The sequence below is a fragment of the Triticum urartu genome, chromosome 3A (assembly GCF_056163025.1).
Source record: "Triticum urartu cultivar PI428250 chromosome 3A, HENAU_Tu73, whole genome shotgun sequence".
Classification (NCBI taxonomy): Eukaryota; Viridiplantae; Streptophyta; class Magnoliopsida; order Poales; family Poaceae; genus Triticum; species Triticum urartu.
In genome coordinates, this window is record NC_141875.1 from 650,695,682 (window position 1) to 650,712,342 (window position 16,661).

General features: G+C 48.3%; 2 protein-coding genes across 2 annotated transcripts; both read right to left on the reverse strand.

The window, feature by feature from the left end:
- Window positions 1-1,499: 1,499 nt before the first annotated feature.
- LOC147981091 (uncharacterized protein At1g28695-like) lies at window positions 1,500-4,788 on the reverse strand. The gene is made up of 3 exons (XM_087513790.1): window positions 4,375-4,788; window positions 3,918-4,286; window positions 1,500-2,196 (listed from the first exon to the last, which is right to left on the reverse strand). The coding sequence occupies exons 1-3, from the start codon at window positions 4,624-4,626 to the stop codon at window positions 1,711-1,713; spliced, it is 1,107 nt and encodes a 368-aa protein (XP_087369916.1). The 5' UTR covers window positions 4,627-4,788; the 3' UTR covers window positions 1,500-1,710.
- Window positions 4,789-10,732: 5,944 nt separating this feature from the next.
- Window positions 10,733-11,725, reverse strand: LOC147981092 (uncharacterized). The gene has a single exon (XM_087515861.1). It carries the CDS (start codon window positions 11,723-11,725, stop codon window positions 10,733-10,735), a length of 993 nt encoding a protein of 330 aa, XP_087371987.1.
- Between the last annotated feature and the right edge of the window lie 4,936 nt (window positions 11,726-16,661).

The following is a 16,661-nucleotide window of genomic DNA, read 5'->3' on the forward strand; positions in this document are numbered from 1 at the left end:
ATTTACATGGGACTTAACAAATCTAACAACTCTTCTCATGCTACTGCCATCCACATTTTTTAATAGAAAGATTGTAAGGGATGACATCCACATTTTTTTGACATGAAGACTATAAGGGAGGCCTCTATAATATAATTGGCGCAACAAACCCAAATTGCAAGTGCCATGCCTCGAACTGGGTGGGTGGGAAGGCATCAACCCTTTTCATCACTAGGCTGCGCATTAGTGAGCTGCCATCCACATTCAGGAACACAACCAACACATATTTTGCCAATGAACAATTCAAGGATAGAAAATAGAAGATATCATACTTGTCAACCAGTATCCAAAGAATGATTTTTTGGGGAGAGTCTTTTTTACCTCATCCTGGTGCAGGTCGGGCATGGGCTAGTGTAGGTTGAGTCAAGCGACGCAACTGCACCTTCGGCGCAGTGCAGGGATACCTCTGGCCGACGGTGTTGACAAAAATCAGGGGAGTGCAAGCGCAGATTGGGGAGGTTCGACGGAGGTGGATCCAAGGGACGATGGCGCAACCCGTGGGTAATTGCTTGATGGCCGCCCAAATTCTCGTCCTCCGTGAATGGCCGATCGAGGTCAGAGAGGCTAAAGTATCTCTCATCAATGGTCTAGAGATTGATGGTGAACTTGCAGGCCTCCGGGGTACCAAGAATACAGAAGAAGTGCTCAAATGCAGCGGCAACCATGTCCTCATCGATGGAGACAGTCTGATTACCCACCTAGAGGTTGAAGATGTGGTTCTTTTGTCTTCGATGTGCAGCATGAATCTTCGATAACGCAGTGTTCGTGCCTCCCTCTTGCAGCCGGCCAAACCGCGCCCACTGCCTTGCGATCGAGTGATCAAGAGAGGCCAACCTTAGGTATGAACGCTTTACTTCACTACGGAGCCATGCCTCGGGCGGGGAGAGCGGACTCATCATGTGCCATGTCTAGCCGATAGATAAGCTAACGTGCTAGAAGTATCTGTGTGAATATGTTGCTGAGGGTGCGAGCACTCCAACTCCAGAGTCACCATGCAGTAGCTTTGAGACGAGAATAGATGCGCCAAAACGGAGCTTGATTCGGAGGGATAGACGTCCAGGTGGATTGAACCACCTGCTGAAAGCCAAAAATGCTTTAAGTGGAATCTTCATCTACCGTGCGCTTGGGAGGAGCAGTATACAACTAGCGGACAGTGATCAGATGCGGCGGAGGCAAGATATCGTAGCATGCATTGGGGTTGGGTCGTGTCATAGGTGGTGGTGCAAAGAACACGATCGTTCTGGACCAGAGTGGGGGTCGCCCATGGAGATAAATGTCACAACAACACCAGGTCAGTGATGAAGAAACGAAATCGGCTCATTGTGCGGTGATTGAGGTTACTGTTGTTCTTATGATCATGTTAAAATCGCCACAAAGGAGCCAGGGTCCAACCATCATGTCACAAAGGTCATGGAGCTCGCCGAGGAAGGCTAGCTTCTCATCATACCCGTGGGGGCATCTCATACAATCACTCGCTTGGGTTTCAAGATCATGCGTCATACACTATTCATGGATTTGCATTCTCTTGACGCGACATGAACACTCAAACCTTCTGAGCAAACTACGAGTTGACGACATAAACCTTGATCTTGTCTTACGCACAACTGCAGACACATTTGTACATCTCAAACAAAAATGGTCGACTACATGTGCATTGCTATTAACCAATCATCAGTGGATGCATATCCCAGGGACCTTCCACCGCACGGGGCCGCGCTGGCGCTGTGCGTCGTCCATCCCCATGTACGCGCGCCACTCCTTCATCAGGTTCCCGAGGTCGTGGAGCTTGGCGGCGAGGCCGACGCAGCAGTTGGCGTGCATGGTGTAGAGCATGTTGAAGTCCCGGGTGTTGTTGCAGAACCCGGCGTTGTGCACCGTGTCGAGGAACTGCACCCGAAGCCCGCGCTTGTCGACCAGCTCGAACTTGATCTCGTTGAACACCTGCTGCTCGTGCTTCCCCGGGAAGGACAGCCTCGCAGCTTGCCATGCCTCAAAGACGCCCACCATGCGCGCACTCGACCTCACGTACAGGAACCCCGTGTTCGGGGCGTTCACCGGGCTGTATGGGTCACCGAAGTAGAAGTCCGATGAGGTCACCATGTGCGCCGCCACCGACATCCGCTCGAATGGGTTGCGGAACCACATGATGTCCACATCCTGCATCATCAGGTTGAAAATGCAACAAAAGTTTTAGGGGTGCGATAATGAAGGATAGAAAGTTTGAGAATACTTACATAAATTTAAAAGACATATATGATCTGTGTATCTAAAGAGAATAAAATATCTTAGAGATTTCTCAAAAACTTACACGTACGGCCTTTTTTTTTTGAAATTCCACCACACATGTTGTATTTTGGTAGGATATGTACCCCACATATTTGAAAGGTACGAAATCTATATCTATACCTCTATATCTATATCTATATACCTACTAATAAAGCACCTATTGCTTCTGGTGGTACGTCATATAATTTACCCTATAAGTTGACAAAAATTACCCATCAATGCCACCCGTAAGTCAAAAATCGATTCGGTATTTTCAAAGTCTCCACTGCGATTAGTACTCTTATAGAGAAGATACCACAAATAGTTTACACACACATCGACAGCCTAGTGGCTGGAGCTTGTCTCTTTCCACCCGGAGACTGGGGTCGACCCCCAGGTTTCGCAAATTTCCCCTCAATTTTTTGTCACGCACCCCCCTTCCACCAATGCGCGTTCATGGGCCAGCCCGCAGGCGCGACGCCCCTGTTTTTTTTCATCTTTGGTCTGTTTGTTTTTTTATTTTTTATTTTGTTTTTCCCTTCTCCAAATTTCAAAATGTTGCGAATTTTGAAAAACATGTTCGAGAAATTATAAAATATTTTCGAATTAAAAAAATATTTGGGAAATCATAAAATTTACTCAGTTTCAAAAATATTAGTAATTTAAAAATATTAGTAATTCTACAAAATTGTTCTTAAATTTAAAAAAATCACAATTTGGAAAAATATATCCGATAATAAAACCATGTTCATGATTTTGAAAAAATAATCGTGTATTCGAAACAAATTCGTGAATCTGACAAAAATGTCCATCAAATTTTAGAGCTAGCTTGCCAAGTGTCACTTAACAGATGGTCTACACAGTACACTTACAACCAAAATATTTTCTTTAAATTTTTTGTGTGCAGATTCAAGTATTTTTAAGATATTCATGTCTTTCAAACCCAAGCTCTAAATTTAGCATGCTATTTATGAAAATAGCTCAGAAAAAAATGTAGATTCTAAATATGATATTATCTTGCATGTTAATTATTTTTATGTGCAAAATTAATTAGTACTTCTCCTTTTCTATTAAAGGCATGGATGTTTCTTACTCCCATTTTTCGCACGTCACTTATTATCAGATTTTCATCCGTTGTTTGGTTCGTCCATTTGCACATAAAATAGAAAAATAAAATAAAATATGTTCACAATTTTTTGCAAATAGTATAGAACGTTTATGAATTCAAAAAATGTTCTTTATTTTAGAAATTGTTCGAAAAATTGTAAAAGTGTTCATTTGAAAAATGTTCATGATTTCAAATGTGTGCACGAGTTTAAAAAAATGTTCATGATGTCAAAAATTGTTCATAATTTCACGAAATTGAGAGTGATATTGTATCTCGATGATGCAACAAAATATGGTCATAGCCATTGAAGATTATGAAAAAATCTCCCGTTGCAACGCACGGGCTCTTTTGCTAAAATAAGCCTCAAGTTTATTGTTAGCAAGTGTGAGAGGGGTGTTTATGCAAAAATGTGGTCACATTGGACTGGTTCTTTTAGCATCCATTTTTTGATTTGTCTTCTTTGTTTAGGCAAACTGTTCCACCTGCTCCGACGACGAACACGTACCGTGAAGAGGAAGTTGTAGCCGAGCTCGAGGATCCTCTGCTGCAGCCGGACCTTGCTCCACACCAGGTCGAGGTAGTCCTTGCTCATGAACACCTTCTCCTCCGAGAGGTCCTTGCCGCCGGCCAGGGGCGGCAGGAGGTAGCAGTGCGGGTGCACGGCCCGGCACCGCTCCAGCGCCCCGGCGTCGAGGGCCACGACGAGGAGGTGGTCCACGAAGTGCGCGATCCGCTCCCCGGCGCGGAAGCTCTCGAGCAAGAGGTCCAGCAGCGAGCCCTCCGCCGCCCACGCCTCGTTCACCGACGTCATGATCACCGTCTTGTGCTCGTCCGCCACCGTCCGCAGCAGCCGCTCCAGCTCGTCCCCCGCCGCCTGCCGGACCAAACCAAACATTCAGTTCAGAGACGCTAAAGGAAAAGTAGAGATAACTAACTTAGCAAGAATCGCAAGCTTTGGAAACCTGGCTAGTGTTGTGGTTGGCCTCCTGCGGGGAGGCAACGCCGTCGACCTTGCTTGCGCTCGTGTGGTTAGCCTCGTGCGCAGGAGCGACCGGCACCGCCATGGTTTCATTGACCCAGCTGGATATGCCGGGCGTGGACGGCCCGGCGCCGATCCCGTCCGAGGACATGAAGAAGATGAGCACCCCGGCGACGGACGCCCCGAGGAGGAGCGACACCAGCTGGTTCAGCAGGTTCGGCTGGATCCCCATCATGTGTGTTTCACTGTTTCCACGAGAATCGCCGGCAGGAGCAGAGAGAAGACTCGGGACGATGACGAAAAGAGGAGTGCCGTCCGCGAGAACTGATCGTCGGCAGGGACAGGGAAAATAAATAACTCAGGAGGAGGAGGAGAAGGGGAGTGGCGTGGAGGGAAACTGCTTAGCAGCTCATGCTGTGTCTACTATACTTGCTTAATTAACTCTGAATCTGGTGTTAGATGGGATGTTGAGGTTGACATATTCAAACCGGGACGTTGCCCAATCAGACCGTTTCTACATGGTCACGGTATATGCACAGATGGCGCAATGTCATGTGATGTGAGAAAGTCAGAGATCCCTCCTGGCTTTGTCAGGGAGACGGCGAATGTGCTTATATTCTTCAGCTCTGCTGGATCAGGAACCTTGCTCCATGTGTGTGTGTATGCCGTCAGAATCCAGAAACTCTATTGATCTACTCCCTCTGTTTAGAGATTTCAATACGGACTACATACGAAACAAAATGAATGAATTTGCATTTCAAAATACGTCTATATACATCCATACGTAGTTCGTATTGAAATCTAGGGAAATGACCAACGTGCGGTGCTCTTGGGTACTCGTTGGATCTACTGCTCAATCCATAACCTTCACGGTCTAGTTGGTTTCGATGGGGAGATGGCCAATGTGCCGTGCTCTTCAGCGGTACTCGGTGGAACTGTTGCTCCATGTGGAACTGAGCCAGCGGCAATTTAGTACTATTATTCAGTTGCTTTCGCCAACTGCCCCTTGAATAGAATCCTACACGGCGCACGTGGACGAGCGCGCCAGTTCATACTCTCTTTTGAAAATCACATGTCAACTGTGGGATGGCTGCGTGAGGGAGATCGTGTTGGACAAACCAGGGTTACTTGGGCAGCTTGGCTATCCATCCACACTTTGCTTGTTTCTGTACCTTTTTTTCCCAATTATTAAAAAAACTGAACATGATGCCGAGATCTCAATGAGCCATCGCGATGACCTCAGAATTTGGGGTTTCGTCGCAAAGCTTCATATTGGCGCTCTCGTCGGATGAACACGACATCTCTTTGTTTTCTTTTTTATCTTTTTTTATGAGGAACCTCTTCGTTTTCTTGACAACAAGAACAAAAAAAAAAGGCATCAAACTGCTTTGGCTCTTTCATACTCCCTCCGTTCCAAAATAGATGACCCAACTTTGTATTAAAGTTAGTACAAAGTTGAGGCATCTATTTTAGAATGGAGGGAGTATATCTCAAGTCATATTCTGCCTGCAAAATAAAGGAAAATCTCAGTCAGATCTTTCTTTTTCTACAAGAAGAATGTCAGTCGAACCATAAGTTTTTTTTAGAAGAAAACATAAGACTTTTGTTTTAGAAAGCCATAACTCTTTTATTTGAGAAATACCCTGCGACCAAGGCAAAGCCCATGGAGAACGGGTGCATCAAAACCGTCCCATTTCGGCCTGGGCCTAGTAGTAGCAGTTGTGCTCAACAACCACTTGTTTTCTTATGTAGCGAGCGAGTGCTCACTCGGGAACCCCACAAGGATCGTCTGGGGGCACACTCTCAGCAGCTGCAAGTGTCGCGCTTTGGGCGCTCCTTTCAAATTTTTTTCACGCGTGTTTTTGACATTTTAGATGGTTTGTTTTGGCTTTTCGGGTTTTCACCAGCCTTTCTTAGCTTTTGGACAAAAAATTTTGTGTTAAAAACCACGTTTTTTCTTTTGTGAGAGGCACGGCCATGTCTCTCGCAAGCGAAAAAAAACTATGTTTTTTTACTTCCACGAGAGGCACGGCCATGACTTTTGGAAACGAAAAATACATGTTTCTTTTTCTCCGTCTGCGAGAGGCACGGATTTGCTTTCGCGAGAGGCACAACCGTGCCTCTCGAAAACAAAAAAAATGTGTTTTTCTTTTTTCTTTCTCGAGAGGCATGGATTTGCTTTCACAAGGGGCACGGTCGTGCCTCTAGGAAACGAAAAAAAAGTGTTTGCTTTTTTTCCTTACACGAGAGGCACATATTTGCTTCTCGTGGAGGCACGGCCGTGCCTCTCGGAAACATAAAACAAAAATGTTTACTTTTTTTTCTTCCGCGAGAGGCATGGGTTTACTTATCGTGGAGGCATGGATTTGCTTCCCTGAGAGGCACAGTCATGCCTCTTTTTAGAAAGGAAAAAAATGCTCCTGGTTTGGTTTTCTTTCGGTTTTTTATGAAAAAAAAGTTCATCAAAACCTATCAAAGTGGGATCTAGTTTTGAAGATCTCGAGCGGGGAATTCAAAATGAAAACGGTTCGAGATTTAGACGCACGGTTTAAGAGATAAAACACTTTAAATAAACGAATCTACGAAAAAAAGAAAAAACTCGTAGGTTGCCACCTGTCACTACATGGAAAGGTGGGTGTGACCTTTGCATAGAGTGTTCCTTAATTAATGATTTCGATTATTTGTCATTTAACTCTTATGTTACGAAGGGGAAGATTCCCTCCACCATACGAAGGTTTTCTAGCTTTGGATTAGGCTTCTTTGCTTACTTTCTTATATGATTTTTCCCCTCTTACTTGTTGACCATGAAGTTTACTTGGACTTTTGTTGACCGTGATAACTTGCTTGGACTCACGGGAGCTTACTTGGACTATTTTCGGCCTCCTTGACTGGTGTTGACTGGTCTTCACATGTGTTGACCGCACATATGTTGTGCCATGTAGGATAGGTGGTCATAGTAAAGTCGAGGAAAAATGTGTTATATCTATTTTAACTGACGAAATTCAAAACACATTGTTGCGTTTTAAATGAGCTCAGTATGTTTTTTGAAGGAAAGAAAAGAAACACAATCAGCAATTTTCTAATCATTGATTGGATGAGAAACGTGAACAGCTAATTGTCGACGAGAAATTGGATTTTTATTAGGGTATGTCATCATGGCGGTTTATACGGGAAAAATGGATTATTGTTATCCTTTACTTCCACATTTGATAATTAGCCCCCTTCAGAGTGACTGTGGTCGGGTCCACCCTTCACTGACATAAGCTCAGAAAAATCATCCACACCCTAATAAAGTGTGGCAAATCACGAAGGAAGTTCCCTCAGTTGATTTAGGTGTAGACAGACCCAAAGCAGCAGTTTGTCCCTTATATCTAGAATGAGCAAGATTCTACTGCCTGAGACGGTCCCATCCGAAATTGGGTCGTGCATACGGTTCTCATTCGTTCCAGTTCTTATAGTGAGATTCACAAAAGTAAACAACCTTTTGTATCGAAGTAAGTTTCATATGTAAAAAAGTCCATTATATTTAGAGAAAAGTATACTTTTCGTTCCTAAACTTTTGACAAAGTCTAAATTTAGTTCTCCAACTACGAAACCGGACAATTTGCACTCCTAGCTCTCAAAACCGGACAATTTAAGTCCCTCTCCCGATTGCAAGTGGTTTCATGATGATGTGGCATGGTTTTGACCGGGTCTACGTCCACGTGGCTATCCCTGGTGGATCTCCTTCCTTCGTTCTTCTAACTCAGCTGGGCATTTTGACGAACAGTGGGCGTGCGTGCAATCGCAGCGGCACGAGAAGGACGTGGGCGTGGAAGCCTCCGGCGAGGTGTCTCTGGTCCTGGCGACACCCGTAAGGCCGCTCCGCAATGTCGGCGTGTCGCTAGCGCGGGAGCTCATGGCGGTGGCCGACGACGCGCTCAACACCACTTGCCCGCTCCAGGCGCTCCTTCCCTCAGCTGAGTCAGCTCTCGCAATCGCTTCAGCCTACAGCCATGCCCGAGCGGATTGCGGCCGCAGCCGCGGCGAGCAGAGTGGCAGCGATAGCAGAGCTCGAGGGCGTCCTCCGGGTTGGGCATGCAGTTGGGGAACATGCCGTCGGGATCGAAAAGCCCAGACAGCGCGGCGGCGATCCGCACCGTCTCTGCGTTGGGAACCCAGCCTACGGCGAATCTTGCCCCTGCTCGGCAACTACGTCGCCGGACCCAACTGCGTCCTGGTCTGCGAGCTCCTCGAACAAGGCAGCCTCAACGACTGGCCCGCTCCCATGGCCGTTGTCTGCGAGCTCCTGATGGCCATGCATGCGTGCACGGTCGCGCCTCGGCTTTGCCGGCCACCGTCCGTCGGCTGCCAGCACCGCTGCGAGCTGCTGCACCACCGTCGTCTGCCTCGTGCTCCTACCAAGTTGCTCGTCGACACACCATCTGCGCGTTGGCCAAGCTCGCCGTGCAGAGACATCGTTGGCCCTGCTGGCCGTCGCCACCGCCTCCGTGCCTTGGTCAAGCTCGCCATGCCGAATCGTCCTCGGTCATACAGGCAGCGCCGATGCGTGCAGATGGTTGATCGCCGGGAGATCTTGATGGGTGATGTCCAGGAGAGCAGTATGGACCATGCGAGCGGCACGCACAACACCTGTTTGATATTTTGTCTCGATGGAGTTAACATGACCGTTGCGTGTGTGTTTTCTTTTTCTTTCTTTTTTTGTCCGTAAAAGCTTGGCCACATGTCACTCTGGACTAGGCTGCAAACGAGTAGAGCTCGAGCGAGTTGGAGTTGGCTCAGCTCAACTCATATGAAAATTCGAGCGAGCTCAAACTAAGTGAAGCTCATGATTGAACTGTAGAACATGCCTCGTGCTCAGCTCGTAACGATCTCGAGTTGATCTCGAGCTAGTTTCGAGCAAAATGAGATGGTAAAAATTATAAATCTATGGATGAAAAAAAAGATAAATATGCTAGGAACCTTTGCCAAAAATATAGGATATTTAACACATAGTGAACCACGTGCCATAATTAGGCCGAAATTTTCTCTGCACTTAATTAAGTTTCCATGTTCGTCGATAAATAAAATGGACAAAAATTATAGACAACATATATGGTAATAAATTATCTTATTTCCATTTAATATATGGCATGATCATTTAACATAATGATATTCCGTCGAGCTATCGAGCTAAAATCGAGCGAGCCAATATTGTCTCAAGATCGGCTCGTTTCTTGGTCGAGCTACATAAAGTGTTCAAACTCAGCTTGTTTCTTTTCTAGTCGATTTCGAGTCGAGTCAAAAAATGAGTTGATCTCGATCGGCTCACGAGCCTCGAGCTTTTCTTGCAGCCCTACTCTGGACCGATCAAAACCACGTTGAGTCAGCATAGATACCGCTTGAGGGACAATACTTGTCCGGTTTCAAGAGTTTGGGATGCAAGTTGTCCGGTTTCATAGTTGAGGGATCAAATTTAAATTTCGCCAAAAATTAAGGAACGAAAAGTATACCTTTCTCTTATATTTATTTCACATGCAGGAGGAGAAATTTGAAGGGCTCGCAAAGCTACTAACCAAGGTAGCGACTGATGACGTGGCGGTGATCATCACATCAGTGAATAAGGCGTGGGCATGGCCAGGCTCCCTCCTAGACCTCTTCCTCGCGGCTTCATGAACGGTGAGGGCATAGTGCACCTCCTCAATCATACTCTAATTGTGGCCGTCGACCGAGACGCCTTGGCCCATTGCGAGGTTGTGCACCCGCATTGCTACCTCCACCAGGTCACGTCCGCCAATGTCAGTTCCGCCAACCGCTTCATGTCCAAAAGCTACCTTGAGCTTGTGTGGGCCAAGCTCGGAGTCCCGGAGCGTGTCCTCCAGCTTGGCTACAACTATCTCTTCACCGTAGAAGAGAAGCGGCAGACGTAGGTGGACATGCCCCAACCGATGCAAGGCGTCGATGAGTAAACACTGATCAAGTCCGGCCATGTGGGGTGCATGTACACTTGTACGATAGGTGAATAATATTTCCTCTCTTATTTATTTTGGAAAAAGGCTACTCTTGGATAGAAAATGCATACACTAATTAAGTTGGGCCTGTGTCGGCGATTAGAGGTCAACAGGTATTGGTCAATCATGGAGAAACGACTTTCTATCCTAACGATATTTGTTGGGTCCTGTATCATCATATATAATATAATGTTTCATTGTGTACCAACAAAACAAGATTGCACTTGTTAAACCACTGCCTAATTTCATCAGATATTTTTCTTGCTTGAGGGCGCATCTTAACATTCCGTAATGTTTCGTAATATATGATATATATCAGCAAAATCCGGACGCACGAATCTCCAACATATTTCACGGTGCATATATAGATGCGCGCTGACCGTTCTCGCCCATCAAGGCGCAAACAAGTCTCTGAATACAATGTTCCATTTCGTCATTTTTCGCCGCAAACAAGTCTCCGAAACACCGGCTCGTAAGGTACACATCAATTACATGTATATCACATATATTTTTAGTGTTGCCGGCCTTCTTGTCCGCTAAGTATTTGGGGCAGTTCCGCTTCCAGTGACCACTTCCCTTTAAATAAAAACACTCAGTCTCGAGCTTGGGTCCATTCTTTGGCTTCTTCCCGTCAACTTGCTTACCGGGCGTGGCAACTCCCTTGCCGTCCTTCTTGAAGTTCTTCTTACCCTTACCTTTCTTGAACTTAGTGGTTTTATTCACCATCAACACTTGATGTTCCTTTTTAATTTCCACCTCTGCTGATTTCAGCATTGAATACACCTCAGGAATGGTCTTTTCCACCCCCTGCATATTGAAGTTCATCACAAAGCTCTTGTAACTCGGTGGAAGCGACTGAAGGATTCTGTCAATGACCGCGTCATCCGGGAGATTAACTCTCAGCAGAGTCAAGCGATTATGCAACCCAGACATTCTGCGTATGTTTTCACTGACAGGACTATTTTCCTTCATCTTACAGCTGAAAAACTTGTCGGAGACTTCATATCTTTCGACCTGGGCATGAGCTTGAAAAACCATTTTCAGCTCTTCAAACATCTCATATGCTCCGTGTCTCTCAAAACGTTTTTGGAGCCCCGGTTCTAAGCTGTAAAGCATGCCGCACTGAACGAGGGAGTAATCATCAGCACGTGACTGCCAAGCGTTCATAACATCTTGGTTCTGTGGGACATGTGCATCACCTAGCGGTGCTTCTAGGACATAATCTTTCTTGGCAGCTATGAGGATGATCCTCAGGTTCCGGACCCAGTCCGTATAATTGCTGCCATCGTCTTTCAGCTTGGTTTTCTCTAGGAACGCGTTAAAGTTGAGGACAACGTGGGCCATTTGATCTACAAGACATATTGTAAAGATTTTAGACTAAGTTCATGATAATTAAGTTCATCTAATCAAATTATTCAATGAACTCCCACTCAGATAGACATTCTGTCGGTGTCAAAACCGGCGGATCTCGGGTAGGGGGTCCCGAACTGTGCGTCTAGGCGGATGGTAACAGGAGACAAGGGACACAATGTTTTACCCAGGTTCGGGCCCTCTTGATGGAGGTAAAACCCTACGTCCTGCTTGATTAATATTGATGATATGGATAGTACAAGAGTAGATCTACCACGAGATCAAGGAGGCTAAACCCTAGAAGCTAGCCTGTGGTATGATTGTTGTGTGATGAAGTTGTCTTATGGACTAAAATCCCCCGGTTTATATAGACACCGGAGAGGGTTAGGGTTACACAAAGTCGGTTACAACGGTAGGAGATCTTGAATATCCGCATCGCCAAGCTTGCCTTCCACGCCAAGGAAAGTCCCATCCGGACACGGGACGAAGTCTTCAATCTTGTATCTTCATAGTCCTGGAGTCCGGCTGAAGGTATAGTCCGTCTACCCGAACACCCCCTAATCCAGGACTCCCTCAGTAGCCCCTGAACTAGGCTTCAATGACGACGAGTCCAGCGCGCAGATTGTCTTCGGCATTGCAAGGCGGGTTCCTCCTCCAAATTTTTCATAAAAGTTTGTAAACACCAAGAGTAGTGTCCGGCTCTGCAAAATAAGTTTCCACGTATTGCCACAGAGAGAATAATATTAACACAAATCTTAATCTGCTGACGTACTCCGCAGCGTGACATCACACTATGGCCAAGCCTTTATTCGAATCGTTTTCACTTTTCCACCTCAGCGTGTTTTGCGAGGCGGTTTCCTTGGCACGTCTTGTCAAAGCAGAGATCGTGTCCCCTTTATTTACGGGATTCTCATCAATACGGATGTGGGTAACCCAACCGCGCTACTTATCACGGTGCTTGGGAGGCAAGCGAGTTTTACTAGGCTGGTGGGGACGCATAGTCGCGTCCGCCCATATAAGGGGATAAGAATCCATCATTTTACCCACGCCTTCTTCCTCCTTTGCCTATCCATCTTCTGCGCACCCGAGCTCCAGCGCCCAAGCCCGCACTTCCTACCTCAACCTTCCCCAACAATGTCCGGAACGGGAGGCAAGTGGATGGTCTCCTCCATCACGGAGGGCCATGTCAAAAAGCTAAGGAAGGCCGGATACTTGTCCAAGGACATCACGCACCGGCTTCCTGAGGAGGGGCAGCTTCTCCCCACCCCAAGGCCCCATGAGAGGGTAGTATTTCTTCCCCACTTCCTCCGTGGACTGGGTTTTCCTCTCCACCCATTTGTCCGCGGACTCATGTTCTACTATGGCCTAGATTTCCACGATCTGGCCCCGAACTTCGTCCTCAATATCTTGGCGTTTATCGTCGTGTGCGAGGCCTTCCTCTGCATCCGCCCCCATTTCGGCCTCTGGCTCAAGACCTTCAACGTCAAGCCAAAGGTGGTGCGCGGCAACCAGGCGGAGTGCGGAGGTGCCATGGCGGGCAAAATAGCCAACGTCCTATGGCTCGAGGGCTCCTTTGTGGACACCTTGAAGGGGTGGCAGTCAGGGTGGTTTTACATCACCGAGCCACGCGATCCGAAGTGGATCGCAGCCCCTGAATTCCGATCCGGACCCCCTACGCGGCTCACGTCGTGGAAGGAGATGGGCTTGTCGTGGGGCGACGACGAAGAAGTGACCGGACTGCAAAAATGCATCCAATCCCTGGTGAACAAGCAGCTCAAGCTTGTCAACGTAGTCCAGGTCATGCTCGTCCGTCGGATCCTTCCGTGTCAAGAACGGGACTTCAATTTGTGGGAGTTCAACCCGGCGCAGCACCGGACTCTGAGCAGGCTCTTCGACACGACGTACGAAGATGTCTGGAAGGGGCTAACCAAAGGCGCCGAGGCTCCCACATCCGCCTCCGAAGACCGTGGATTCAGCTCGCAGCGTCCTGCTGGCGAGGTGAGATATTTCCATCTTTTACAAGATGTTACGTTTTTCTTTCATAGTTTGACTCTATGCGGGATCTAAACTCCCTTACCTTTGACAGGATTGGCAGGCGCAGTCCGGACTGATTAACTGTCCGGCTCCCTTGCCCGAAGACCCAGCCCCTGCTCTCCTAGTGAAGCTGCTGGTTCCAGCACCTTATGTGGTGCCGGAGAAGAAGGCCAAGAAGAAGAAGGCCACGGGGACTCGAAAGAGTTCCCGGAATATGGTGGTGTCGGACTCGTCGTCCGACGAGTCCGAGACGCACTCCTCCCGTGACGACAAGGAGGAGGAAGAAGAAACCTCTCCCCCTCCAGCGGGGGGAGGAAATAAGAGGAAGGCCGCCCTAGTAGGGGAGGCCGAAGGGTCCAAGAAGAGGAAAATCCCTCCGCCGGACTATGCCCCCGACGCCGACGAGGACGAAGAGGGATGGCCGGACAGGGCCAAGCGTCCGGCGAAATCGTAAGTGTTCGGATACCAGAGTAACTCATGATATTCCTTTTGTTGCACAACTTTCCCTAATGTCGAATATGATCATGCAGCCCGCCCAAGGACGGGCTCGACGGGTCGTTGAGCGGCTCCCTGGATTCATCGGACGTGAATTCGGTTTCGCCCGCTGCCTCCCCCTGTGCCGCGGATGACGCCGAAGTGGCGTCGCGACAAGCTCCAGGGCAAGAGGAGGTGGTCCAGGAGGAAGCGCGAGGCGACCTCCCGGACTCCAGGAGTGAAGGGGACAAGACCCCCCAGGGCTCCAAGTCCGGCTTTAAGCGGGACACCGCGCCGGAATCGTCAAAGGTTCCGGACCGTGGCAGGCGAACTCCTGCCAAGAGGAGCAAGCCTATTGAGCCGGCATCCTCCATCCAGCCGGAGGCGTCGGACAATCTGCTGGAGGTGCTTGAGGGCGCCTCCATCGACGAGGAGCACCGTACCATCATGAGTACGGTGGTCCAGAAGGTTCAGTCCGCCAAAAGCGGACTGACCGAAGCTTGTGCTGGCCTTCTAACAGGCTTCGAGGTAAGTAAAATATGTAAAAATATTACCGCGTAGACAGTAGCCCCTGATACTCTGTTTGGCGTTCAGAAAGAAAGCCGAATAGAGGATCTATTAAATATCGCAGGAGTCTAACTAAAAAGGAGTCAATATACGTATGCAGGCTTCGCTGCTGGCCACCGCCGCACTGACTGCGGAGGTGGGTGCCCTGAAGCAGGGCCTCGAGCGGACCGAGCAAGAGCTCGGCCTTGCCAAACGGCAGCTCGAGGAGAAATAAGGTAAGAGATACCTTATAGAAAAATGCCTATAAGAAGGCGCAATTGCAAAAAATGACAGGAGTATACTGCTTATTTGTAGGGGCCACAACTGAGGTGGCGACCCTTAAGCAAGCGCTGTCCGAGGCCGAAAAGAAAGCGGCCACGGAGCGCACCGAGCGGGGCCAATTTGAGGCGCAGGTCGGCAAGGTGCAGCAAGAGCTTCAGGCTCTCATGAAAAAACATGAGAGTTTGGAGCTCGACTCGAAGACGCGAGCGTCCGAGCTTGCTGCAGCCCTTAAGACTGCTGAATCTGCCAAGGCCGAAGCCCAGAAGGCCCTCCAGGAATTGGATGCGGTGAAAAAGATAGCGGCGGGTAAGGCATTCTCTATGCAAAGCAGACATGTAAAAGTAAACTACTTGTTACTTACCCGGATCTGGAGCTCTCCAGGGGCATTCGCAGATCTTCCCCGCAGCGTATCCGATGCCGCCGCATTCTACCGAGCCGAGGAAGGCAGCTCGACGGAGAAGGTGTTCTGGTCTCAGTGCGCTAAGGCCGGACACCCTGTGCCCTTGAGCGATCAGCTGAAGCAGCTGGTCGAGCTCCACAAGGCGGCCGAACAGGCCCTGAAGGGCTTCATAGTTCGGCTGTGGCCTGGAGAGGCCCTGCCTGGGAGCTACTTCGGACTGGTGCGGCGGCTGGTGGAGGCTTGTCCAAGGCTCGAGGTCATCAAGCGCTCCGTCTGCATCGAAGGTTCCTGTAGGGCCCTTGCCCGTGCAAAGGTGCACTGGGGTAAGCTGGACGGTGAGAAGTTTGTGAGGGATGGGCCGCCGCCGGGGAAGGAGCATCGCAAGGCCGAGAACTATTATAAGGATGTTCTGGCTGGTGCCCGCCTTATGGCGGATGAATGCACCAGGGATGTAATTTTTGAATGAACTCGCTCATGTTATCCTGTGCGCTGAAAACTTGTTCATATGCACTAAGCAATGCTTGTTAAATTTAAAATATTACTTTCTGTGCGGCCGTTTATCAAATTTTTTTTTGAGAGATGGCCAGTCGTCGGCTTCTGCCCCCATGCCACTAGTGCTGGGGTGTTCGGGATAAACCTGAGCGCTCTTTTTTCCATGATTAGGTCCGTCGAGGGAGGCGCTCAGCACAACGAACAAGGCAATCAGACTATAATGCTTGAACACTCTCACTTAGCCATAGAACTCTATAATTTTAAATTTCGGCGAAGCCCCTAGTATTCGGAAGACCGAGTTAGGGGCGCTATCCACGCCTTGGCCGGACATAGCCGGTTCCTCGCTCGAAGCGGCATAAGTCTTTAAGGACTCGAAAAACCTCTCGAACAGCGACCCGTCTCTCGCCTCATCATGACAGTCAGTTTTAGCTTTCTCTACTGAGGTGCTCAGCCCAGCTCAACTGGGGCACAATCGCAGTAGTTCTCCTAGTGTTATCTAAGCCGATATAGCGGAACGTAAGGCACCAAAACATAGGAGCCGGGCAAACCCAACTATTGACCCAAATCATGATTCGGAGCCGATGCATATAGTGCTATAAGTTCGGGGTGCCGCACTTGTGAAAGTGTACGGACTTCTCACACCGTACTGAAGCCCCTGGTGTATTTTTGCCGTACCACGGTGTACGGATGCAACATGTTATT

Excerpts from the sequence above, each read along its gene's own strand:
- LOC147981092 (XM_087515861.1), bottom strand. The coding sequence starts at position 11,725 with ATGGCCCACGTTGTCCTCAACTTTAACGCGTTCCTAGAGAAAACCAAG.
- LOC147981091 (XM_087513790.1), bottom strand. The coding sequence starts at position 4,626 with ATGATGGGGATCCAGCCGAACCTGCTGAACCAGCTGGTGTCGCTCCTC. Across the intron at positions 4,287-4,374 it reads CCAACCACAACACTAGCCAG|GCGGCGGGGGACGAGCTGGA; the intron begins GTTTCCAAAGCT and ends TTGGTCCGGCAG. Across the intron at positions 2,197-3,917 it reads GCTACAACTTCCTCTTCACG|GATGTGGACATCATGTGGTT; the intron begins GTACGTGTTCGT and ends CTGATGATGCAG.